The sequence below is a fragment of the Lissotriton vulgaris genome, chromosome 11 (assembly GCF_964263255.1).
Source record: "Lissotriton vulgaris chromosome 11, aLisVul1.2, whole genome shotgun sequence".
In the NCBI taxonomy this organism is placed as follows: domain Eukaryota; kingdom Metazoa; phylum Chordata; class Amphibia; order Caudata; family Salamandridae; genus Lissotriton; species Lissotriton vulgaris.
The window spans coordinates 104,833,737-104,858,876 of NC_141699.1; the positions used below are offsets into that span (position 1 = coordinate 104,833,737).

At 45.2% G+C, this 25,140-nt stretch overlaps 1 protein-coding gene across 2 annotated transcripts in view; it reads right to left on the reverse strand.

The window, feature by feature from the left end:
• SPECC1L (sperm antigen with calponin homology and coiled-coil domains 1 like) overlaps nucleotides 1-25,140 on the reverse strand; it is a 480,979-nt gene that overhangs the window by 67,046 nt on the left and 388,793 nt on the right. For both annotated transcript variants that reach the window (XM_086942800.1, XM_086942799.1), the window contains one exon: nucleotides 16,479-16,581. In XM_086942800.1, coding sequence (XP_086798926.1) covers nucleotides 16,479-16,581 — 103 coding nt within the window. The remainder of the gene's footprint in view (nucleotides 1-16,478; nucleotides 16,582-25,140) is intronic.

Here is a 25,140-nt window from a genome sequence, read left to right on the forward strand (position 1 = left end):
CGGATATGGGTCAGTAGAGGCCTTACATTGCCTAGAACACGTGTGAGCACCAGAGAGGCCTTACAGTGCCCAGAGCACGTGTGAGCACAAGAGAGGCCTTATAGTGCCTAGAGCACGTGTGAGCACCAGAGAGGCCTTATAGTGCCTAGAGCACGTGTGAGCACCAGAGAGGCCTTACAGTGCCTAGAGCACGTGTGAGCACCAGAGAGGCCTTACAGTGCCTAGAGCACGTGTGAGCACCAGAGATGTCGTACATTGCCTATAACACGTGTGAGCACCAGAGAGGAGTTACACTGCCCAGAACGTGCATGAACAAAAGAGTCCTTAAACTACAAACCAGTGGAGATCACACGTGGGATGGGCTAGGCCTTAGACTGATCAGAACACAAATGAACACCATACGCGGGGCATAGAGAGATGGAACAAAGCACAAGTTGAATGAGTACCAGACACGAGGCAGGGACACTACAGAACTCTCGCGCCTTCCAGCTCCATGTCGACCTCGGGTGTCTGAAAACCTTGGGGCACAGCTGCCCTTAGCTGGGGAATTGCCACTTCTCAAACTGCTGACGAGAACCCCACTCTACACGGTTTACACGTGGCTCACAGGAAGTGTCAACAGCTTCGGCGATTGTGACTGCGCATTCAAGAGGAATTGTGGCATATCGCCCCCCTCCGTTGGCCCCGTGCCATGGACGAGAGAGTGATGTCACGAGCCCTGTCAGAGCTTCGCACTTTCTTCTAGCCTGTGTTAATCCCATTATTTCCAAAATTAACCGGAGGATTTCCGGGTCCTACAAGCACAGGAAACGAGTCTACTTCTAGGAAGGAAGAGTAGCCGAATGTCCCCGGCCCAAAAGAAGAAGACGGCTTTTTTTAGGGGTGGGGGGGCTTCTCATCTCGTGGCCTTGAGCACGCGGCGGCAGGGAGCGAGAGCGGAGCACGTGGTGCACGTGCGCCATGACCGCTACGAGGCTGGAACATAGACTCTCAGCTGGTAAAATGAAACTCCGTAAATAACAACGAGCAGGGTTTAAGTGGGCCAGGTCTTGCCGGTGCTCAGCACCGGAAGCTCTAAAAAGCAGGTGCTGAGATGGGTCCCTATCGGGCTCTCTAATTTTGCCCTCACCATCAGGGTGGAATAAAAACATAACTCTGCAGCAGAACCCACCACATGTAAATCAAACAGACTCGTTGTAGTTCTTTCACAGGCATATCATTTAAGAACTGAAACATTTTCCGAGTTATAACAACGAAGCCGTCATTGTTTTCTGCAACAAACAACCACTGATAAAGCCAATAGACCTGACTTGTCGTAGGTGTAAAATTACTTGTATTATGTCTCGATGCAGTGACACAAGCAGCAACATCTCAGTCGACCAGCGCACTATGCTAAACACAGACTTAGCTTATGCGTTTTAAACCAAGCCCTTAATTCCATCGGCCATGCCACTTTGAGAGACCTCCCCCCAGTTTTTCTATCCCACTTAAAGTCCATACCACGAGCACTGTTGATAGTGAGCACTGACTAGGGAGACAAATGCCTTCAAGTGTGGTAAAGGTTGGCAGAAAGCAGGTGGTTTGTTGAAGTGAGGCAAGGGTTGGCAGAAAGCCAGGTGATGTTTGTTTAAGTTTGGTAAGGGTTGGCAGAAAGCCAGGACCTTTGTTCACGTGGGGTAAGGGTAGGCGGAAACCCAGGTGATGTTTGTTCACGTGTGGTGAGGGATGGCGGAAAGCCAGGTAATGTTGGTTTATGTATGGTAAGGGTTGGCGGAAAGCAAGGTGATATTTGTTGAACTGTGGTAGAGGTTGGCAGAAAGCCAGGTGATGTTTGTTCAAGTGTGGTAATGGTAGGAGGAAAGCCAGGTGGTTTGTTCACTTGTGGTAAGGGTAGAAGGAAAGCCAGGTTATATTTGTTCAAGTGTGGTAATGGTAGGAGGAAAGCCAGGTGGTTTGTTCACTTGTGGTAAGGGTAGAAGGAAAGCCAGGTTATATTTGTTCAAGTGTGGTAATGGTAGGAGGAAAGCCAGGTGGTTTGTTCACTTGTGGTAAGGGTAGAAGGAAAGCCAGGTTATATTTGTTCAAGTGTGGTAACAGTAGGAGGAAAGCCAGGTGGTTTGTTCACTTGTGGTAAGGGTAGAAGGAAAGCCAGGTTATATTTGTTCAAGTGTGGTAACAGTAGGAGGAAAGCCAGGTGGTTTGTTCACTTGTGGTAAGGGTAGAAGGAAAGCCAGGTTATATTTGTTCAAGTGTGGTAATGGTAGGAGGAAAGCCAGGTGGTTTGTTCACTTGTGGTAAGGGTAGAAGGAAAGCCAGGTTATATTTGTTCAAGTGTGGTAACAGTAGGAGGAAAGCCAGGTGGTTTGTTCACTTGTGGTAAGGGTAGAAGGAAAGCCAGGTTATATTTGTTCAAGTGTGGTAATGGTAGGAGGAAAGCCAGGTGGTTTGTTCACTTGTGGTAAGGGTAGAAGGAAAGCCAGGTTATATTTGTTCAAGTGTGGTAACAGTAGGAGGAAAGCCAGGTGGTTTGTTCACTTGTGGTAAGGGTAGAAGGAAAGCCAGGTTATATTTGTTCAAGTGTGGTAACAGTAGGAGGAAAGCCAGGTGGTTTGTTCACTTGTGGTAAGGGTAGAAGGAAAGCCAGGTTATATTTGTTCAAGTGTGGTAAGGGTTGGCGGAAATCCAGGTGATGTTTTCTACCGCTCTTTTACCAACTTATCACCCTTACGTCCTGTTAACTAAACTAATGAAATTAAATAAAAATGTATAATAAACACGCTCTACTACCCTGAGGTGTCTAGGCACGCAAGCTTGCAAACTGGGCAGCACCAGGTTCTGAGGCTGGCCGAGGGTTAGAGACTCCTAGAGATTGAAAAGCAACATTTTTAATTTTTTCCTAAAGCAGAGGTCCGATTCCTTTTTCAGGAATAAAGAAATCTGTTCCAGAGACGGGAGGTGCTGCCAATAAAACTTTGCCCACCCCATTTTACTTTTTTAACTCTGGGAACAATGATATTGCAAGCTGTTTCTGAGCGAAGGGATCGTGGCGAAAAGTACCATTGAAACAAAAGCTTAAAAACTGGTAAGCCTTCCCCATGAAGAGCCCTGAAAGCAATGCACAGGGCCTTAAACTGTGTCTGCTTCTCAAAAGGTATCCAATGGAGAAGCGGAAGGGTAGTGGAGACTGATTCTTTTTTGGGTATGCCTAATAACAGGCAGGCGGCTGAGTTCTGTAGGACCTGCAGCTTATTTAAACTTTTTTTTCTTGCACTTAAAAAAAGAGCATTTGCATAGTCAATCTTTGAAAGTATCAAAGCAGAAATGACTGATTTTTGTGGGTCCTTAGGAATGAAAGTAAAGATCTTCCATAAGAGTTTCATTGTAAAGGAGGAGGCAGACGTGACTGTATTCACATGCCCTTCGAAGGTTAACTGGTTATCAAAGATAACACCAAGATTTTTTACCTTCGTGACAGGCTGCATAAGTTATCCAAGTTCAGGTGGCCACCAGTCTTGGGACCAGATGGAAGTAAATATCCTTCCGAAAGAGCATCACCTCGGTCTTGCCTGAATTCAGCTTTAAACAGTTTAGGGCCATCCATTTTCCAATCTCTTGCATACAGTTGTGAAAGAGCTTCTCTGTCTCTGAGATATTAGATGATAGGGAGTTCACTAATTGTGTGTCATCTGCATAGGTAACTGCAGAGAACCCAAATGATCTAATTAGTTTGGCCAAAGGGGCCACATAGATGTTAAAAAGGGTTGGACTTGGATACAAACCCAGGGGGACGTCGCAAGGGAGAGAGAAGGATGGGGATTTAAAATTATCAGCTGGCAACAAGCTGGATTCCGTCTGACAGAAATTATTTGACTAAAGCAAGCGCTTTATCTTTTACCCCAGTATCCTCCAGTCTATTCAGCAGGATTTGGTAGTTTACTGTGTCAAATGCCGCTGAGAGATCCTGTAGGGCCAGCCCTGCACTGCCCCCTACATCCAGTGTCCACCTAATCTGTTCCGAGGCACTTATCAAAGCCAATTCAGTACTGTGATGTTACCTAAATCCGAATTGGCAAGTGGCTCTGGTCCTCAATGAAAGCTGTGAACTGTGAGTTAAGAGCTTTTTCAATTATTTTCGCCGGAAGGTGCAATCTGGAAATGGGGCGTTAATTCCCAGGATCTAAAGGATTTAGTTTGGCTTTTTTGATTAAAGGTAGAATATGGGTTACCTTCCTGACTCTAGGGAATTTTCTTGACCTAACTATGAGATTAAAAAGATCTGTTAGGTGGTCTGAAAAAGTGTCAGCTACAAAATGAAATGTTTTAGTGGGCATGGATCCTGTGGAGAGCCTGATTTAGTTTGCAGGAGGATGGTTTTAATTTGTTCCTGGGAAAGTTCCGCAAAAGAAAGAGGTTAAATGGGACTTGTATTCATTATTAATAGTTTGGGAGTCACTGTGACATTCAATAGTTTTAATAGTCTTAATTTGGGAGTCGTTATGATCAGCCAAAGGATTAAAGGAGAAAAGATTAAAAACAGACTTACCCTTATCTTGAAAAAAGGAGGCCAGTGAATTACATAAAATTCGATCCATTCCCTGAAAACCCTTTTCGGGAGGTTCAGATAGCTGATTAACAGCTGCAAAAAGTTATCTTTAAGAGTTTTTGGCTGCTTCTATTTTGTGAAGTTTTTGGATTTTTCTTTAAAGATCAAATTTTATGAGACAAAAATAAGCTTATAACAGTTTTTTTTGCGTCCTCATAATGACGCCGCCCTTTTCCTTTCTTGCCTGCGCCATGCTTGTTTAAGCTTTCTGTGAACCAAGGTCCAGAGGGGGTGTCCCGGTTTCTCCCAAGGGGTTTGATCGGTGCAATGTTTTTCTGCTGCGTTCTCCAGCCAACCCTGATATAGGTTAGCTGCTTTGTTGGGATCTGTGTTTATGCAAGGCCGTGTTTCTAATAAGATAGCGTCTAGATCTATCTCCTTTATCGCAATTACGCAAGAGCCTTACTGGATACATTTTATTCCGAGGAGTCTTCAAATCGGTTACATTAATACTAAAAATAACTGCTCGATGATCAGACCAATCCTTTTTCACAAGGAGTGCCCTTCACAGGGTACGCTATTGTGGGTATGTGGGCATCAAATCTTTGATTCTGCTGCAGACCCATGCCTTGCTCTCGCATGCTAGACTTCTACATTGATATTCATTATATGTACGAATATGTGTCCGGGTAACTCAAGAAAGAGATCATACAACATCATGCCTAAATATCGTCTTGGGCTCCATATTCCAGTCTAAAAAGGGTAGGCTGAGCAGCGAACTGGGTTTTGCATGGCGCCCAATCACCACGCCCTTGCGTGTCACTGCACAGGCTTTTCATCACGCCTCACAGAGAGCCCTTTAACAAAACGCTGGTGGTCCCCTTCTATGCCCCCGCATCCTTCCCACCCAACAATAATTTATACAGATCTTATCTGCATAATGGGTGGAAGGTGGGGGAAGCGGAGAAATGTTACGGTTCCAGATGACACCTTCATCTATACATCACAGATGTGTGTCAATAATTCCAACACTAAGAAACACAACAAAGGCATTAGGGGTACAAATAGGAGGAAAGGGGTGCTGTGCGACGCCCCATCCCAACTAAGACTACTTTTCAGCGCCACTGCCATTTACTTCCCTTTTTGCGGTCTCGCTAAGTTGCAAGCAGCATTATAGTCCATAACTTTCCAGGTACTGTCTCATTTCCTGCTGGAAGGCTGTACTTTCTGTCTGAAAACCTGTGCTTGTGATTTTTTTTGCTTCTTTACCTTTGTGGTTGCTCCTTCCCGGGTCACTACTCCCTTTCACCAGGTTTGTGATTGGTTTATGTATTGTAGCCTTCCACTGTTAACTTCATGGTACTACTTAAATAAGATCAGCACTCCATCGGAGGGCATGAGTTATTTTTTTAAGACATTGTTCCCCCTCCCACATGCCTACACCTGGTGCGCATCCCACAGTGCCCTCCGCACAAGTACCAATCAATCACTGCCTTTATAATCCAGGAAGACCCGCAGCGGTCAGAGCCCTGGGAAATGCTTGGTACTAACTGTTTTACTAAATATATTTCATTTGAAGGGTTATCTTTGGTATCCCTGCTAACCACCATGTCATACACAAGTAGATACATTGCATGCGTTTTTATCACCAGAACAATGCTGAATCAGGTAATAATAACGCACTTTTATAGCGCATTTCAAATATTTGTATGGGCCTTTCAGTCCGTATGCCGAAAACAGAAAACCTTTTTCACAAAGGAAGTTTTGCCCGGTTTGTCCTGGAAGACCTGAAGGGGAGCGCCTAGCCTTGAGTGGACAGGGACTTGTAAACCTGAAAGATCTCTCGTGATTGGAGCTCTGCCCAACTCCAAGCTACAAACGCCTTACAAGTACAGGCCCTGCGAGGCAGCAACCTTAAACATTCCTGGTCAGCAGCTCCGAAGAGACCCCCAGAGTTAGACCAGGCTTGGGCTCTCTTTCTTCACCAGCAAGTATGGCCCGCCTCTATCTGGGGAGCCAGCTTCTAGGTACATGTTCCAAGTCATGGTCAGCTCAACAAAAGGACGCCTACAATCCTTCTCAACTATCAAATAATGAGAGATGGATCTTCAGGCTGTGACATCCCCAGTCGTGCCACACAGTCAGCCGGGTACCGCTAGCAGCCATGGTTTAGCGGCACATCCGATCTTTGAAAGACGGGACAATTCAATCACCTACACCATGACATTACATGAACACTCTAGGGTGGCAGGCATCTTGCAAGCACACTCCAGGCTGTACCCTGATAGAACAGTGACAGTCTAAGGTAGGGACTACTCTGCATCCAGGAATACACACAGTGCAGAGAACCTCAGTGTGTGTTGCACAAGTGTAAGGCTGCTTTGGTCCGATTGTGTCCACATCACCATGGTATATGAGACCACTATAACGATCTACTTGGAATCGTGGCCCGGGAGTAAACATTAAAAAGAACTATAGAGAGCTTGGCCAAGGAAAATCAAGGCATTTGGCAAAAGCTGATAGGATACCCCTGGCCCGTGAGGGAGAGCCCTTTAAATGGGCAGAAATCGATATTTTTTGACTTATTGGGAACCTCGATTAGCACGCATATTCATATTGTTACTGTCCATTTCCCCTGAATTCCGGAGGTTGTAGATGTTAGGAGTAGAGCTGCCCCATTGGTAGCTCAAGCCTTGATCTGGACGTGTAGCCACACTGGATTCACCAAGAAAGTCATCTGTGACAGGAGCACCAACTCCATACAGAATGCCTTTACCTCAAACCATCGGAACATTTCAAGGAAACGCTGAGGTGCACGATGGGCTCTAGAGGAAGATGTAGACTATCCTTTTAATATACCCGCTCTTCGCCTACACAGACGTGGCTCCGAAATAAGTCTGGATTAGTCCCACTGAAATCTAATTGGACCATTATACAGGTTCCTCAAGGTAGTGACAGATGTGTGAGGTGCCTCAAGAAGAAGATGGCCAAGCTGATGATCAAGACAAAGTCAATGCAGCAGACTGGTCTAGGGCAACTCTACACCACTCAACGCAACTCTACAACAAGGACATCCAATGACCAGGGAGACTGCAGAGCCTCGGTGAGGTAGGTCGCCCAGCTCTTGTCCAGTGACTTTAGTGTAAAGCACATTGTGCACCCACAGTATTGACACTAGTTACAGATTACCTGTCCAGTGAAAGACGTGCAGGGCGTCAAAGTTTGTAACAGCATCAAGGCAAAGGTCACAGGGGTACTGAAGAGAGTCACCATTGGTCTCTTCAAGAATTCCTGGGATGGCCAAGTCTTATCCGTTCCAAAATAAGAGTCAACAGACCTGATAGCACCTTTGAACTTCCTTGGCCTTAATGACAAGACAGATGTTCAAGTCATTTTATGAGCCGGCAAGCTCATCCTTTAGCTGGAGGCTCCTCAACCACAGTATCCTGGATGAGACCAGTGGCCACTAGCAGATTGCCGTAAGAGACTGTACCAAGTAGAAATCGGTGTCCTGAACACCTGGGAGGGCTCTTTCAGTGCCACAATCCTCACACTGGGTTGAAGAAGATATCTGCCCATTTCAGAGGCTGGTGAACTCAGTCTGTTCTCAGAGACATCGGTGTGGCCTATTTTAGACTACACAGCTGAGTTCAGCATCATTGGGAGGACCATCAGATGCCAGCTCAGCTAGGTGTTGCGGGTCATCAACAACTCAAGTTCCTTATTAAGGTATCTAAGCGCTAGGCAATGCATATCTCAGCGGTCTACTTTGAGCACCAATTAGGTGGTGGCATATTGCAAACACTGTACCTAAACATGGAAGTGATCACTGGGCGCCTCCCAAATTTCATACACGTGTGCTGCCACTCAGACTGCTCAGCCGTTTACTATAAATTTGTGGAGGAACATGCAACCCTAGATGTTCCTCCAATGACATGCAGAAGCAGTTCTGTAGTATCATCATGGCGCAGTAATGTCATCAGTCCTTCCAGGAGACAGAACATGGCCTTTGGAACACCCCGGCCGTAAAAAAGCACCGGACATTCACTGACTAGTCAGCGTGCTACCAGACACTGCAGATCACTCTATAGGTATACATTTAAAATACTAGGAATATCTAGTAGTCTTATCAGTCAGCGGCTGATGCCCAGGTACCAAGAAAGGACCACTATTGATAAAGACTAGTGCCCCATTGCGTTGTCTTTAAAGAGATTCAAATCCTACGTTTCCGGAACGTCCTTCATGATGCAAAATAACGAAAGCAACGTAAACGGCTTTTGGTACTGAAGAGAGAAAAGTCAAGGTTTTTACGATGGTCCTTCTTCCTCCAGGGTTTAGGCTTCACTAGGGAGTACATTTGAATTGAATACGGATAGACCTCCTCTGAAATCACACCGAATAGATGATAGGGAAACTAGCCTACTGCCGTAGCTTAATCTGGAATGTGTAAAGTCACAGCTGTATGCAATTTTACCTGGCTATTTATTTGGCTTCCGTCTGCATGAATTGCTCTAGTTTTGACTCTGTAATGATCTGTCATTCTAAGACCCGAGATGGAGACAGTTCATGATACGAGGCTCGGGCGCTCTAGACTTCGGCCGCCTCCGGTCTGCCCCTTCTCAGGCGAGCACCCTCACCTTGCTGGTTGCATAGAGGCCACCTTGTGAGTGGCAGCCTACTAGATCTTGGAAGTACAATGCAGCCACCTGTGCCAGGGTGATGGCTCCTAGGCACACGTTTCGCATAAGGAACTCTCCGGCCCCTAGAGCTGGGCCCTGTACAAAGCACGGGGAGGAATCTGTGTGCAGGGGTGGCCATCGAGCCGCAGGGCCAGCGCACGGCTGTTGCTCCGCGCATTATCTTTGAAAGCCCTGGGCCACTGGTGCCGCCAGGCTTTACGGTCTTTGCTTCTGGCTGAAGGCGAGATGAAGGCCCTTCAGCATAGGCTCCTTCAAGCTCAAGCTCTGCTCAATAATGAAGGCCAGGGGAGCTCGGACATACACAGCTGCAAAGGTCTCAATCCGTACAAACCCACGGAAGAAAGCACCGAGGTGAGAGGTCAGCAGCAAAGACAGGGCACTGGTTATCCTGGTGCTGTACCATGGGCCCGGGTAACACTGGTGGCGCGGGGGCGGTACCCGGTCTCGGAGCTCAGAACATCTGAAGGATCAGGGTTACAACCCTGACTGCCTGGACAACATTTATTGACTTCAGGAATATATGATGTATTTGGCACCAGGCAATCTGCTGGCGAGCTCGACTCTCGACTGCTCAATCACTGCTACCCCGGGGAGCCCAGGACCTGGGAACACTAGTCGTGCCTTGCATCCAGGCAATAGCGATGCAGACTTCATGGGGGCTTCCTACCTACTACTAGGAACCAGGGAAAGGTGTGGCAGGTGCTCACCAACGTCAGTGGCTCCCGAATAGGTTCATCGTTATGGAAAAATAAACAAGTTTGGAAATGCACTTCACGCCTAAAATAAGCTGGAGAAATGGAATATTCCCCATAAATGTCCAGCACGCTGGTGCCTCAGAAAGGCTGAAGGAACCGAGGCAAATAGTAAGTTACTTATTAGCGGACACAGCACCAACCCTAGCCCTATCCCCAGGGCTTTAAGTGGGCCGGGTCTTACCGGTGCACAGCACCTGCAGTTTTTTAAAGGGGGCCTCGAAACGGGTCTCTGTCGGGCTCTGTTTTGTGCCCTGGCACTGGCGGTCCGTTTTTCCCGGACTGCAGTGACTGCAGGCACATGGATGTGCGCTGCTCACACTGCTCACTTCTCACCAGTAGAGAAGTAAGGACATGTTGTGGGGGAAGGGAAATCCTTCAAAGAGTCATTTTCTCTCTGGATTTCCCTTCCCTTTTTGAAACTCGGGAGCAGCCAGCCACATTGTCGCGGTCTCACCAAGGCTTTAGATGGAAGCTTTTAAAATATTATATACAAGCCATAGTTGCTGCTTATTTATCTTATGCAACTAACAACCATTGACAAAGCCAATACTCCTTACTTCCTGTAGGTATCATGTTAGTTGGATCACATATCTGGATGCAATGACAGAAACAGCAAAATACAAGTCGGGCGGCACACTATGCTTTTAAGCAGCGTTGGCCACACCCCTTTAGAGACCCCCCAGTTTTTTCATCCCACTTAAAGCCCTACCTATCCCGATCAGCCTTTCAGAGGCATCAATGACCTGTCATGTGACTATTCCGCCGTTGTAAGCACACCATGAAAGAAGGACAGTCGCCTTGATGATGGTTAAAGGACTTTGAGAGAAATCGGAGTTTAGTGGACTATTCCATGCTTAAGATACCACTCCCCTCAGTCAGTGGCGAGCTAAACGTTTATTGGGAGCTGGTAGCAGCGAACAGTGGGGGTCCCTCTGAACATCTGGATGCCCAGACATATGTCCCGGCCTCGATTCTGGGGGCCCCTATGTGATGACAGAGGGGTGTATTGGTGACTGGGCAAGGTTTCTTTTCTATTAGTCACATCCCGGGAAACGCAAGCCTAGCCCTCATTCCCACGGCAGAAATAGGCGCAGGCCTTCATTCTTCTGGGGACACCACGTCCAAAAATAAACTGGCATTGTTCGAAACCTCCAGGCAAGCAGCGGCCGGGGTCCGACCAGGAGACGGCGGCCGGGCCACCACGAGGGCCGACTTCCTCGCTTCCCGCGGCTGGCAGACAACCCGGGCAGCTCGCGCGGGGTGGAGGCGGCCCTCGCGCGCCGCACGCGGGCCCTCGCGCGCTATTGTCCACACACTCGATCCGGACTCAGCTCCTTCCGGAGGCAAGTTTGCAACGTTTGGTTTGAAAATAAAAAATATAAACACCAAGTCCCTGCCAATCGGCCCAGGACTCAAAACACAGCTTTGCAGCGTTGCCAACAAATGTTAGAGGGTAATCTTATGAGCTGCTCACGGAAAATTGAGAAAAGTCCAGTCAAAAACAAAAGTGCTTCTACTGAAGATTTGAAAGCGTCAGGCTGCTAAGTTCAAGCAAAAATAGATTATTACAGAAAGTGCACGCACCTTGCATTTATGTTCATGTCTGCATATCTGATGCCTTTAGCTTTAAACCCGACATTATTCGGGTGCAAATCCCCCTATTCTATTTATCAAAGACAATATATATGATCCGCAGTCTCTAGTACCAGCTGCTACTCTAGATAAAATTCTGGAGTCAAAAAATGTATGCAAAAATGCTCTCAAAACGGAGTACCTGAGAAACCTAAGATTACCATAGTACACATTTCACACATCTCCAGCTCCAAAGCCCAAGTTTAGCATGGCCGAAGACTTCAGCCATGAACATGGCCAAAGAGGGTATTTACCCCTTTGAGAAGGGGTAAATACCCCTTTGGGAAGGGCTTCCCCAGGAGTCATTCCCAGCCACTTGCTTGTGTCAGGCATAAATGTGTCATCTCCAGGTACCTACCTTACTCCTGCGCTTGTCAAAGATTAGAAGATGACTGGACCTGCTGTCTGAGACCCTAAGAAGACACTAGAAGATCGGACCTGCTCTCTCTTGTACCCAGGACAAATAAGTGACCTCCAAGGTTCATATGGCTGACTTACTGTTCTGGCTTTCGAAGAGAGACGGAGTAAATTGGAGTCCCGCTCTTTACACATTGTGGAAATTGGAACCACACCAATCGAACACGGTAGAAATACGAAAATTCACCGAGCCAGTCAGAAATGTTTCTATCTCTTTGAGGAGGAACACATGGAAAGTGGATGGTCTATGGTTAAGACTTCCCTATTGGTCTATGAAGATTGAGGTTTCTCTACTTGAAACATAATATTTTGAGCAACATACAGTCCTGAGGATGGTCTTGGTGGAAATCGCATTGTAAAGACCGAAACGTCGACGCCTATATACTGTTTGGTTACAAATAAGAACTATAACATTCATGTTTACAGACTATTGCATGAGCTGACTGAGGCTTCAGGAGCACGATATGTATATATGTATATAATGCATACAGCACCAACAGTATAACACACTATCGGAAGGATATTGATTGTAATAGTGTGGTTTGTGTTGCCTTTTTCTATTTGTTGCAAATTATTCACTGTTTCTTATATAACATATGATATAAAGCTGAAAAATGATAGATACCATGGTTCCGATGTTTATTTGATTGAATGCACATATTGATGGCATGTGAAAAATATTAATTAACAGTGGAAATAATTCCTCAAGGTACGTTTTCTATATTGCATATTTACCCAGTTCCTTGGGGATTATTGGGTTGCCCTGTCTTTATTTACTGACTTACTGTTCAACATAGAGGGATACAACATGCTCCAAGAGGCCTTTTCTGCAGCTGCCCAGAGGCAACTGAAAGTGGACTGGCCTAGCCCGACACCCAGTGAGTCTCCAAGTGCCTCCCCTGAGGTCTTGGGGGAGCTACAGAAGTGTACTACCAGTGCTGGATTGGAACTTAAAAGACTAAAGTCAGAAGGTAATATCTTTAACTAAGACAAACTTAGTTACTTTTATTTGACCTACACTCCATCGCGGTCAGAGTCAAATTGTGCTTAGGGCTTTTTCTACCGCAGCCATTGGCTATCATTGGCAATTTGCGCTTCTTGGCGCTATTTCAAAATGTTAAAAATTCATATCTCCGGTTCCCCGTACTGATTTTTTTTTTGTCCTTTAGGTGTCATTTTGTTTATGAAATTTTACTAAGGTTTATTTAATGACTTTAGCTGTTCACCCTGACAAGGACTGTGATTATTACTTGAGATAGGTATTTACCCTATAACTGATATCCCAATTTTTTTTACAACATACATATATAGCACAATGCATCAGCTTTCTTTCCGAAAAGGCCAGAACCATCAAAAGGCAAATCCATCAGAGCAGCCTGAACATCTGCAGAAAACTCGGACGTCTTTAGCCAAGCAGCTCTTCTAGTGGCAACCGAAGACCCCATGATCCTAGCCACTGAATCTGCTGTGTCCATACCACTTTGTATGACCTGCCGCCTGCATGTCAGATATCACTTCATTAAAGTTCTTTCTATCCTCTTCAGGAAGCTTAGGTGATAGCTGTTTCACTGTATCCATCAAAGCATTGACATATCTGCCTAGCAGACAAACAGCATTAGTAGACTTTAGGGCCATACTGCCTGACGAAAACACCTTCTTAGCGTTCTGATCCTGCTTCTTAGAGTCTTTATCTCCAGGAACCTGGGGAAAAGCACCTGCAGATCTTTTCGAGCAAGCAGCCTGAACCACCAAACTCTCTGGCAACGGATGAGTGGACAAGAATTCTGGATCTCCAGGCGCCACTCTATAACGCCTTGCTACAGTCTTTGACACTGCAGGAGAAGTAAGTGGCCTACTCCATACCTCCAATATAGGACCAGTAAGAGCCTCAGTAAATGGTAGAGTTGGCTCAACCAGCGAAGATGGAGAATGGAGAACTTCAGTAAGGATGTTCGATTTGTACTCCACAGATGGTAAAGTCAAATTCAAGAGCTCCGCAGCCTTCTTAATTACCACATGGTAAGGCGCCACATCCTTAGAAGGAGTATCAGATACCGTGGGCAACTCCCATTCTGGTGAAAGTTCCAGTCCACTTGCATCATGCAACTCTTCAAAATAATCCTCAAGCTCGCCCTCTTCAATATTAGCTTCTCCAAAATTTCTTTCCTCCAAAATGCGCTGTGTTCTACGCCTCGACCACTCCATTCGAACCGACGTCGTCGGATCCGGTAACGACTCCGATGGAGCCGGAGCCGGCGTCGAATGAGGAGTTGGAGCCGCCTTCGAATGAGAAGCTGGAACAGGCGCGAAATTCGAATTGGATCACGAGGTCACTCCGGAGCCGGTGAAGCCGTGTACGGAGTCGATGACCTCGGTGGCGCCGAGAGATGCCATGGTGGAGTCGGCGTCGGCATAAACGGCAGGAAAGGAGCCGGAGCATATGCCTGAGGCACACCCAGATTATAAGCCAATGGACCCATGGGACCAGCAGGTGCACCAGAGGGGAACATTGCTCTCGCATAAACGCCATACATAGCGTTTAGAAAATGCGATGGGTCCTGACCAGGACCAGGAAACTGAGGGTATGAGCCTACCGGCTGCTCCCAAGAAGGCTGCACCGGATTAGACTCCTCCTGTTCCTCTTGTTCTTTGGGACGTCGTACCGGAGTCGTCGATCCCTGATGAGCTTCCTCTCCTTCCTCATGCATGGAAGACTGATACAGATCCGGAGACGGATTCGATACCAGAGCCGTTGTAGGCTCTCGAGGCTGTAAAGATGTGCCTCACCTTCAGGAGTACGAACGAGAGGGAGAAATCGTGTCCTTATGATGTCTTCGAGAAGATGACTTATTTTTCGAGTCCGACTCCCTGCCGGAATGGTGACTCGAACTGTGCTTCTTTCTCTTGTGCTTCTTTTTAGATGAACCAGAAGCATGACCTGAAGCAGACTTCGAGGCCGACCTCGATCGGGACCTCGACCTCAATTTCAACCTCGAACATCTCGATCTTGACCTCGAAGTCCTCTTGGCGTCCTTATCCTTCATTGTGGCAACTAGAAGTTTCGCCTCTCGTTCCCGAAGAGCCTTTGGGTTCATTTTTGAACAGGATCGACAACCCTTGACGTTGTGACCCGAACCCAGACACATAGACATTCTTGATGAGGATCGGTGAAGGACATCATCCTCCCACATGAATCGCATGGCTTAAATCCTGTCTTCTTCGTTGACATCTCGATGGAAGACAGCAAAACCAAGCAGATACAGAACAAAAGTTCACAATAGTAACAAAGTAACTATCCGTAACACAGAAGATCCCAAGAAACCGTTAGCGTCGACGACGCGGAAAAAAGGGAACTGATGTCATCACGCCGACGTAGGCCTAATAAGGAGTCGGTGACGCGCGCGATGCCGTGCTCCTGTGACGTCGTCCACGCCGGCGTGCTACAAAAGAATTTTCCGAACGTTGCTGACGCAGGGGGATATTCACAAGGTGAGGAATCCACTGGCAGATGTATCCATCAGAAACTCCCGTTCCGCCAGAGACCTTTTGCTCCAACAGGCACACTTGTGGGGAAAAAACAAAGTACAATAGGGCCTTCTCTGGGGCCGCACCAAGAATATAGAACTCACTCTAGCTCACCATTAGAAGAATTCCATCTTTGGCACACTTTAAAAAGGATGCCAAAAACTTCCTAATGGGCAAATTCCTCTCCTAAATTTTGCCTTGAAATCACCTCAACGACCTTGTCCTGCTTCCGTTTACTGCTTCTCATTGCTTTATCCAGATGCTAATACCCACCAAGCACCTCCGAGCATCACTCCCTGGTATTTGGGACCTCCTGTTTCTCGTAAATGGTTTTACTTGTGTTTATCCCAAATGTATCCACCACCCCCTAAGTCTCTTGTATACAACTTGTGCATCCCGTAATGTGCTCTGATACCCTAACGGGTCAAGTTCGTGCTCTATAAAACACAAATAAATCAATAAAAACAAAGGGTCCTAAGGGATGCAACCTCATATGATGAGGCAAGTCCAATGGTAGGCCCTCTGATCAGACATCAGGAGCCTTACAGAATGCCACCTCATTAGATGATCCAAGTACTCTGAGACACGCTCTCCTCTGACATTGGTTTTCTTGAACATTTTTGTGACTTGCTGTAACAGAAAATAATCATTCTTTAAGACTGAAGAGCCTATGGTGTCTCTGCTTTACTGCTAAGCAGGTTCCTACACCTAGGCAGCGAGGATTTCATCATTCACCAGCATTTGTCATGTTTATTGTTTGAGGTTAGACCGAGCCTTGAGTAAGCTAAGATTCCTCAAGTCTAAAATAGACCTCTTCAAATGTCAGCAGAGTGTCTCAGCCATCTGTCTGCAGCAGTGACAGACAGACACCACAGCCATCAGCCAGAAGGAGCAGGTCCCACTTACCTGGTAGCCTTCTGTCTTCTTCTGACACCACTTCAGAAGCGCGTTCCTCTTTGAGCCCCCGTATTCTCGTGCGAGCGCCGACAGTGGATCTTTCCTTTCCTCCCTGGGGGTGAAAACAATCAACATCAGTTCCTGATTCAATCAGGCCACATCAATATAGACACACAATACATCAGAAACAGAGGCGAGAAAGAATACACTGACCGGGTGAGAGCAAGATAAAGAGATATGTGCTCGTCTTTGACATTCACCCAAACTAAACAGAGGCAAAGTTCTAAACTACTAAAATAGTACTTTATTTTAAATAGTAAAGAGAGAACATTTCTGCCTATGCCAACTATAGGGTATCATGACACAGAATTCCAGCCTGTATAAGGTTATTATAACAGAACAGTAGTAGTTGAAAACTTAATTCAGGCTTCTTCAGTTTAAAACAGCCATAACATCAATGAAACAAGAATCAGTACTACAGGCAAATCTAATGAGACATTTTTAATAAATATGTACAATAAAACAAAATCCGGTCTGTAACAATAATTGTGAAGCAGGAGGTCGTTTCATATTTACAAGCTGTGCACTATCCTTCTGTCTGGTGACTGGGTCCAGAAAAAAGTGGGAACAGTTTTTTAAAAATTTTGGCTGCCAAACATAGCAAGGTTCAGTAGGACAACTCCTCCTGAAACCAATTATTAATTCCAATATTTTAAGATATTGATGCCTATGAGCGGAATTTACTGCCTCCACTCGCTCGACTGAGGAGTGATGTGAGGCACTGGAAAGTCCTTCCTCTGACACTGCTGGGTAGGGCAGCGCTGTTCAAAATGATGGCACTGCCACGTTTTCTTTATGTGCTTGAAAATGCACAGAGTCTGATACCACCAAGCTATTTCCAGAAAGTGACGGCTATGATGACAGGTTTGTTGTGGGGCGACCGCCCAGCCTGTATAGCGCATTTGAAGCTTAACAGAAGCTGGTACGATGGTGGGATCGCCTTGCCAAATCTACAACTGTACTACTGGGCGGCACAGCTTAAAGTTCTTAACCAATGGCTGCACGCCCCACAAGATGACCCGGCCTATCTTGCGGACAGGGCGCAACTGGGCACGCATAATCTGCTGGCACCGCTGTACCACAAAGGGATAGCAGCGAAGCTGATGGGTCCAACCAAGCACACGGTGGCGCTGTGGCACAAAGCGCAGGCGCGGCTTAAATGGGGGGGAATCATTCGAAACTAACACCACTGTGGGACACTAAGGCACTGGGACACTTACGGTGCAGCAAGGGATTCACTCAATGGGATAATATAGGAATTTCCACTGTTGGGGACATGTGGTCAAAAGAGGGGGTGGTCCCGTTCTTGCACCTCCAGCAGCATTACAACATGGGTCCCACTGAAACCTACCGATATGTTCAAATTAGGCACGCCCTGATGACAGCTATCCCAGTGGGAACAACGGTCCCAGAGTCCTCTCCACTTGAGGATCGCCTGCTTACTGATTACATGCAGGACAGCGCCACCTGCCTCACGTACAGTAAGCTGTTGAATAATCTGCCAGACCCTTTAGGCAAGCTGCGAGAGAAATGGGTCGGCGAGATAGGAGATGTGGTCGAGACGAACTGGAATGCAGCGTTTGCGTCCCCAGAGAAGCAGGCATTTTGGCTAGATTCCGCCTGGTGCAGCTTAAGATTCTGCACCGGGTATACTTTACGAGGACTCCCTACACAGATTACACAGGGCGGACCATCCACATTGTCTCAGGGGCTGTGGGGAGGAAGGTACCCTCTTGCATACACTCTGGGGGTGCCCAATCATCGCTAACTATTGGCGGCATGTAATGCGCACCGTCTCCCAAACTCTAGAGGTCTCACTGGCGCCCGACCCCCGTGTGTGCCAGCTGAATGTATGGGGCCCTAATGAACTAACGAACCAGGGTCGACTGTGGGCTACTGTGGGCATCATGACCACCAAACGGGACATAGCACAGAAATGGGGGGCGGTGGAAACACCAACCGTGGCACAGTGGTGTAGGAACATGGACGCCCTCATGGTGACAGAACGAGCGGTGTATAAAATGAGAGCTAATCCTCGCAAGTGGAACAAGGTCTGGTTGCCATGGAATGCTTACCGGAGGGATTTGTGTGAACCTTTATCAGAGGAAGACATTGATAGCTCGGAAGACGAGGAAGAAGGAGACTGAATAGCTGTAGTCATTAGCCATTGATAGTGCTGAGGGGGGGTGGTGGGGCCGCTGGATGGAACAGGCTGATAATTTAGGGACAACCTGAGGGTAGGGGTGGGTGCGATAACTGTCTAGACTGGAAAAACACTATAATAGACTAGCGGGCTGGCTGCGAAACTGTACGTTGTCTACCTTACTATTGAGTCATAAGTTGAGTTATATTTGCATAAAATATAAAAGCGAGACAAAATTTGTTTTTTGATAGAAAAGTAATGTAGTATTGATTGCCGCTATGATTGACTTTGCTGCCGGACTGGAGGTTGTCGGCTAAATAGCTGTGTATCCTTTATCTGAAACGAAATTTAAGTGTGGCAGCCAGCCTCTGGGTTGTAGGCGTAATGTTGTATATTGTTGGCAATTTTCAATAGTCTTGCGAACCAAAAAAAAAAAAATGTGATAATCGCAAATACATTTTTAGATGTAAAGTATAAAAAAAAATAAAAAAAAGATATTGATGCCACCCTAACATACAATAATTCTGATATGTATGTTAGTAAAACCAGAGGATTCTGATCCCTATCTAGAAGCTTAGGTTGCAGCCACATAGGTGTAAAATACATGTTCCTAAGGTTTAGAGTAAAACTACAGATAAATACGAAATACATTAACTTTTCAACAACTTCAGTCTGGCAGTAACGAACTCCCATGCGACTTCCTGGCGCACACTGCATTTACTTCTTCTTTCATTTGTCAGTAACACATTGAGGCTAATCGCTGAAATACATTTCCTTAAAACAGGAGATATCCATCTGGTTCCCAAGGGTACTTTATTTGATTAGAACATCTGAAGGCCAACTTCAAACCTGTCTGCCAACTTATCTAAAACAAGCATTTGAAATGCAGTAGGTCACACATTTAAGAGAGTTTGAGCTATTGGCAATGCAATGCCTTAAACTCTCGCAAATGCAAGACCTATTACATTGCATATTTGTTTTTTTACTAGCACCCAAGCGGCGCTTTCACATTCATGAAGGCAGCGCCCCTTTCTTTAAACAAGCCACGTCTAAAGAAAGGGGCATGTTCGAAATTAAAGTGTCAAAGTCAAAAGAAACTTTATTTCGATTGATTTTACAATCATAAAAGTACATTATAGAAAAAATATTTGCAACAAGTTTATAAAAATTTTCATAAGTACAATATTGACTAATACATAAGCAAACATTAAATTGATCTTTAAAAAAGAATCGTCTATACATTGAAGCCCTGGTTGGCAGTTATATAAAAGTTATGCACATAAAAATTTACAATGCAGAAAGCGCTAATTGAGATCGAATTTTCAGATATGCCTTTAAGAAACAAGCTATACATTTGGCAACAAATTGGGTGTCTAAAAACTGTAGTGCCAAGAGAGCAGGTCTACATCTTCTCAGTCCTGTTTGTCGGAGAAGTGGGACCAACCAGCGTTTACGCGGGGTCTCGTAGAAACTACAGAATAAAATTACGTGCAAGGTAGACTGAGGAGTACAGTCATCACATGGACATCTAGTTAGTTCACGAGTCCAGTCTGAGGGCTCAGGGAACGAGACAAGACGATAAAAGGAATCAAAACGAAATCTTGTTAAAACATATCTATCATAATTTGACAAATAAAAAGACAGATAAGGTTGTATGCCAGGGAAGGATTGAATCGCCATTAACTGGGTATTTGATTGTTTGCCGATTTCTAAGCACATGCGAAGGTCTCTTAAATGGTTGACACATAGATTCTTCAAGGTTTTTCTGGGTATATCCATTAGTAAGAGAGGGTTAGTGAAAAGAGTTGGGCAGTTCAAATCATTCAGAAAATTAAAAACATAAAGTAACCAAGGAATCTTTTTCCAGTGGGTCAGTGACAGGCAAATTAAAGTGAAATGGGGGCTTTGACAAAAAAAAGCATTTGTTTGTGAAGTTTATTTATTTATTTTTATTTTAGAGGTTTTTATATAGCGCTGGCTAGACCTGGAGGTATCAGAGCACTTTACATGACAGAGCTAGTTATGGTCAGAAACAAATTACAGCATCATTAAATAACAAAACATCAGATCACTTATACGACCGAGCTAGTTGTATTAACATAAAATAACATCATGGAATACAGCAGGTAAAAATAGAAGAAATAGCGGCTTGAGATTATACAAATCGTGGAAATAGCTAGACAGAGTAAAGAGTTAAGTACCTCAAGTTTAAGGTGCAGGTAAAGACCCCCCAATATTTGTCGAGGAGGTGCATTTTGAGGTCTTTTTTAAAGCTGGTGTAGGAGGGGTTACATCGTAGGTCTTTGAGAAGGGCGTTCCAGATGTAGGGGGCATTCCCAGAGAAGGAGCGGGATTGTGTAGACTTCTTTTTTAGCAGGGGTGGGACAAGGAGGAGAGCGTTAGTGCTTCTCAGAGGTCTTGTGCTACCCACTTTGCAGAGTTTATTGGCAAGATATGAGGGAAAATTTTGACAGATTTCTTTTTTAAGGGGGGGGGGGGGGGGGGTGTAAAAGCACCCATGCTGTGTTTTCACTTTAATGTCGGCCGCGTACCTTTCCTAAGATGCCGTTTGTTTAAAGAAAGGGGTATGGATTTGAAAGCGCCACATGGGCGCTAGTTAACCAAAAAAATAAGTATGCGTGTCCCCTAAATGCGGACCACGCATTTAAAATAAAAAAAATTCAAAACACTGCCGCTACAGTTAAAGCCGACCGCCATTAGTAAAAATTCACATAAAAGCGGGCAGCGTGCTGCGAGGAAGTGGGTAGAATACGGGAAGAGCAATAATTAAAATAGTGCTCACCGATTTATAAAGCAGACCACGTAACAACACCAGTAAAAGGTTTTCATTCTGGGAGGTAACAAATGCAGACAAGGTGGTACCAAGGAGGGACTAACAAGCCTAATAATGACTCGGAAGCCAGCGTTTACGAAGGACGATGACAAAAGCCAATTGAAAATATGGGCGGATGGTGGGTGGGCCTTCAAAGCCATACTCCACTACTGCATGCCTCGCAGCAGCCCATGCGCTGCCCAGCCTCGACCTAAACACATATTCTCCATTATGCCCATGTTACGCAGACTCACAACAGATCTACTCAATAGTATTTGTGAACCAAGATATCAACCATTTTGAAAAAGGTCAAATGTAGGACAGCCATGAAATGTTACCAATGTGATTTATCGAGTTATTCGTAAAATATTACAATATCATCTGCGCCCAAAGAAGAATTCTCGCTGAACAAGGAATGAGGATTACATCTGATGCAAAGTGCGAGAGATATATGAAACCATTCTTTTGATTTCATTTGTCACTACTGTTTTTTTACATTTTGGGGGGCGGCGGGGGGCACTGCATTTCCTCACCCATTCCCAGTCTTTTGAAGGTAGCTGCTCGTTAGCGGCCCCAAACCCAAATCATAGTTTTCCTGGTTAATGTTCCATGGTATTAAGTTCTTGAGCACCAATCTTAGATTTTCACATAATGCTGAATGCGAAGGACCAAGAGGGTTGATATCTCTATAGTTAGACCAGTGCCCTTGTAGTGCCTAGAGCACTGGCCTCACTGGAGAAACCAACCAGGCAGCTTAGGATCAGGCCTAGAGCCCTGTCCAGGCTTGCAGTCAGGGCGGTGCAGAGATCCTCTTTTGAACCTCAAGTTCTATGTCATGCCACAAGCCATGGGCAACTAAGAGATCAGTTTCCAGCAACCTCCATCACCACTCCTTTCTACTCTGTCGACAGCTCTGTACCCTGCAGGAAAACGTACTGATTAGAGAGAGAGGAGCAGGAAGGGACCATCAGTAGGCATCACTGGAGCGAGGGGAGGGTACAGACAGCTGCTTCCTTGGATTTCAGTCAATACTTGTTCAGGACTTGAAAGTAGCTGTAAGGCTTCAAACCATCCAACCCCCTCCCTCCAGATGTCACCCCAACGCTACCCCTCTTCTCGAGGCCCCATTATAGCAATGCTTTGAGAGCAGTCAGGGGGTCCTGTGTGTCTTGCAACACACAGCATGACTTCCAACTTAACTCTGGGACTCAACATGCCCCATCTCACACTGCCTCGCCTTCTATTTTCCATACTGTGGTTTGAAATTGTAGAATGTCCTTGTTTTCTGTCCCACTCCCTTTGTTAGCTCCCCTCCCTTGCCCAGTCCAATACTCCTACACCCCTCTCCTCTCCAGCAATTGCAAAGCTCTGACTTCATTCGTAATCGCAAAATGTCTACAAGAGAAGCCCTGTAGCCAGAGCATCCCTGTAATAAGAGAGGAACCCCTTTATCTCCTGTGATATGAGAATATTAATACAAAGTGAACTGCAAGGATATAATCGACCCTGTGGGATTTTTCACGTAATTGAGAAGTATGTTTTGTATAATTTTATGTTGATCTTGTATTACCCTGAGTTTTTATGACATGGTAAGATTTTACGCTGGCTAGGGGCGAGAGTTTCAAATGTATGCATTTAGTTTGCTGTGCTTTTATGGATTTCTTGCTAAAATCCGAATAACGTTTATTGTGACTTTGTATCACCCGTCATTGTATAGTATGGTATGATATGTCATAGTATGGTATGTAATTGTGTGGTATGGCATGTCATTATATTGTATAGTATGGTATGGTCAGCCATTGTATAGCATAGTATGATATGGTCTTTTACTGTATATTATGGTATAGTATGGTCTTATATAGTATGGCATGGGCGGTTTTTTTATGGTCTGTCATAAAATGGTATTGTCTGTCACAGTATAGCATGGTATTGTATAGCCTGTCATTTTATAACATGGTAAGGCTTGGACTGTCATTGTATGGTATGGCTGGCTGATGTAAAGTTTGGGATTGTATGGTGTCTCATTGTAGAGTATGGTATAGCTTGTCATTGTGTAGTACAGTATGGTATGATGATGGTATGGCCTGTTATTGTGTAATATGGGATTACCGGTCGTTGTATAGCATTCTAACCTATATAACGACAGGTAATCCCATTACCTGTCATTGGTAAAGGGATTACCCAGTTCGGCTTGGATTTCGGCTTGTAACTGTATAGTATGGTATGGTTTGTCATTGAATGTGTAGTTTGGTATGGTACAGTATGACCGGTCATAGTATAGTATGTCATGGTCTGTCGCTTTATAGTATGATTATGGTATGGCATACCATTGTATAGAATGGTATGGCATGATCTGTCATTGTATTGTATGGTAGCGGCGCGGCAAGGCCTGGCATTGTATAGTATGGTATGGCTTGTCAATATATAGTATGGTATGGCCACGCATTGTAAGGTATGGAGTGTCATGATATAGTTTTGTATGCTACATCCTCTCATTGTATGATACTTGTAATTGTATAGTATAGTATGGCTTATCACTGTATGGTTTGTCATTGTATTGTATTGAATGATATAGTTTGGCATGTCATTGCATAGTATATTATGTAATGTTATGGTATGTGTATTTGTAAAGAGCACTATCACCCTCAAGGGTATCTTGGCGCTAGGCAGATGTGTATGCCTGTTCCTACCTATGGAAGGTTGAAAAGCCAGGACTTCAGCTTCTTGCAGAATTCAAGAAGAGAGAAGGAAGCTCTGATGTGGAGAGGGAGATTGTTCCACACTTTGGAAGCGATATAAGAGAAAGCTCATCCTCTTGTTCTTGTTCTGTGTATGCGTGGGATGTTAGCGAGTAGGAGTCCTGCAGAGCAAAGGTGTCTGGATGGTTGGTGGAAGGAGCTGCAACTGTTGTGGTAGGTGGGGCCTGAGTTGTGGAGTGCCTTGAATATGTGTGTGAGGAGTTTGAGGTGAGCATGTTTGTGCATTGGAAGACAGTATATTTCTCTGAGGTGTGCTGTAATGTGTGTACTGTGAGGGAGGTTGAGGGTGAATCTGGTTCCAGAGTTCTGGATAGTCTGTAGTCCTCTACTGAGTTGCTTGGTGATCCTGGTGTAGAAGGATACTTTCAATTAGCAATAGACGCTTCAATGCAATAGATACAGTTGTTGCAATATGCAACACAATCTTAACACAATTATAACATTGAGCTCAATAGGAAGTTTTAAGTAAATGCAATAAAATCACTTTACAAATGTTTTTCTTACTCAGGGCTGGATCCTGGATTCAGCCCTGGTGCATTTCCTGTAAACAGTTGAAAGAAATCGTTTTTGTTATACAGGTGATTTTTAAGGAATATTTTGTATGTTTTGAAAACCGACACTTAGAAGAATTTCTGGCAAAAAACAGGTAATGTTGTCCGATGGGAGGAAATTGAGTTATCGGAAAATCACAGTTGTCATTACTTCTTACAAAAAGATCCAGCTGATCCAGCATTTGGATCTCTCCTGGTAACAAGTGAGTGTTTTCGTTCATCGGATATTTCAAAGTTTCAAAACTCGACACTTTCCAAGTGAAACCAGCCAATGTTACCCTAGGGAAAAAATGCAAGCTATCGTTTTTTGGGTAAGTACTCGACT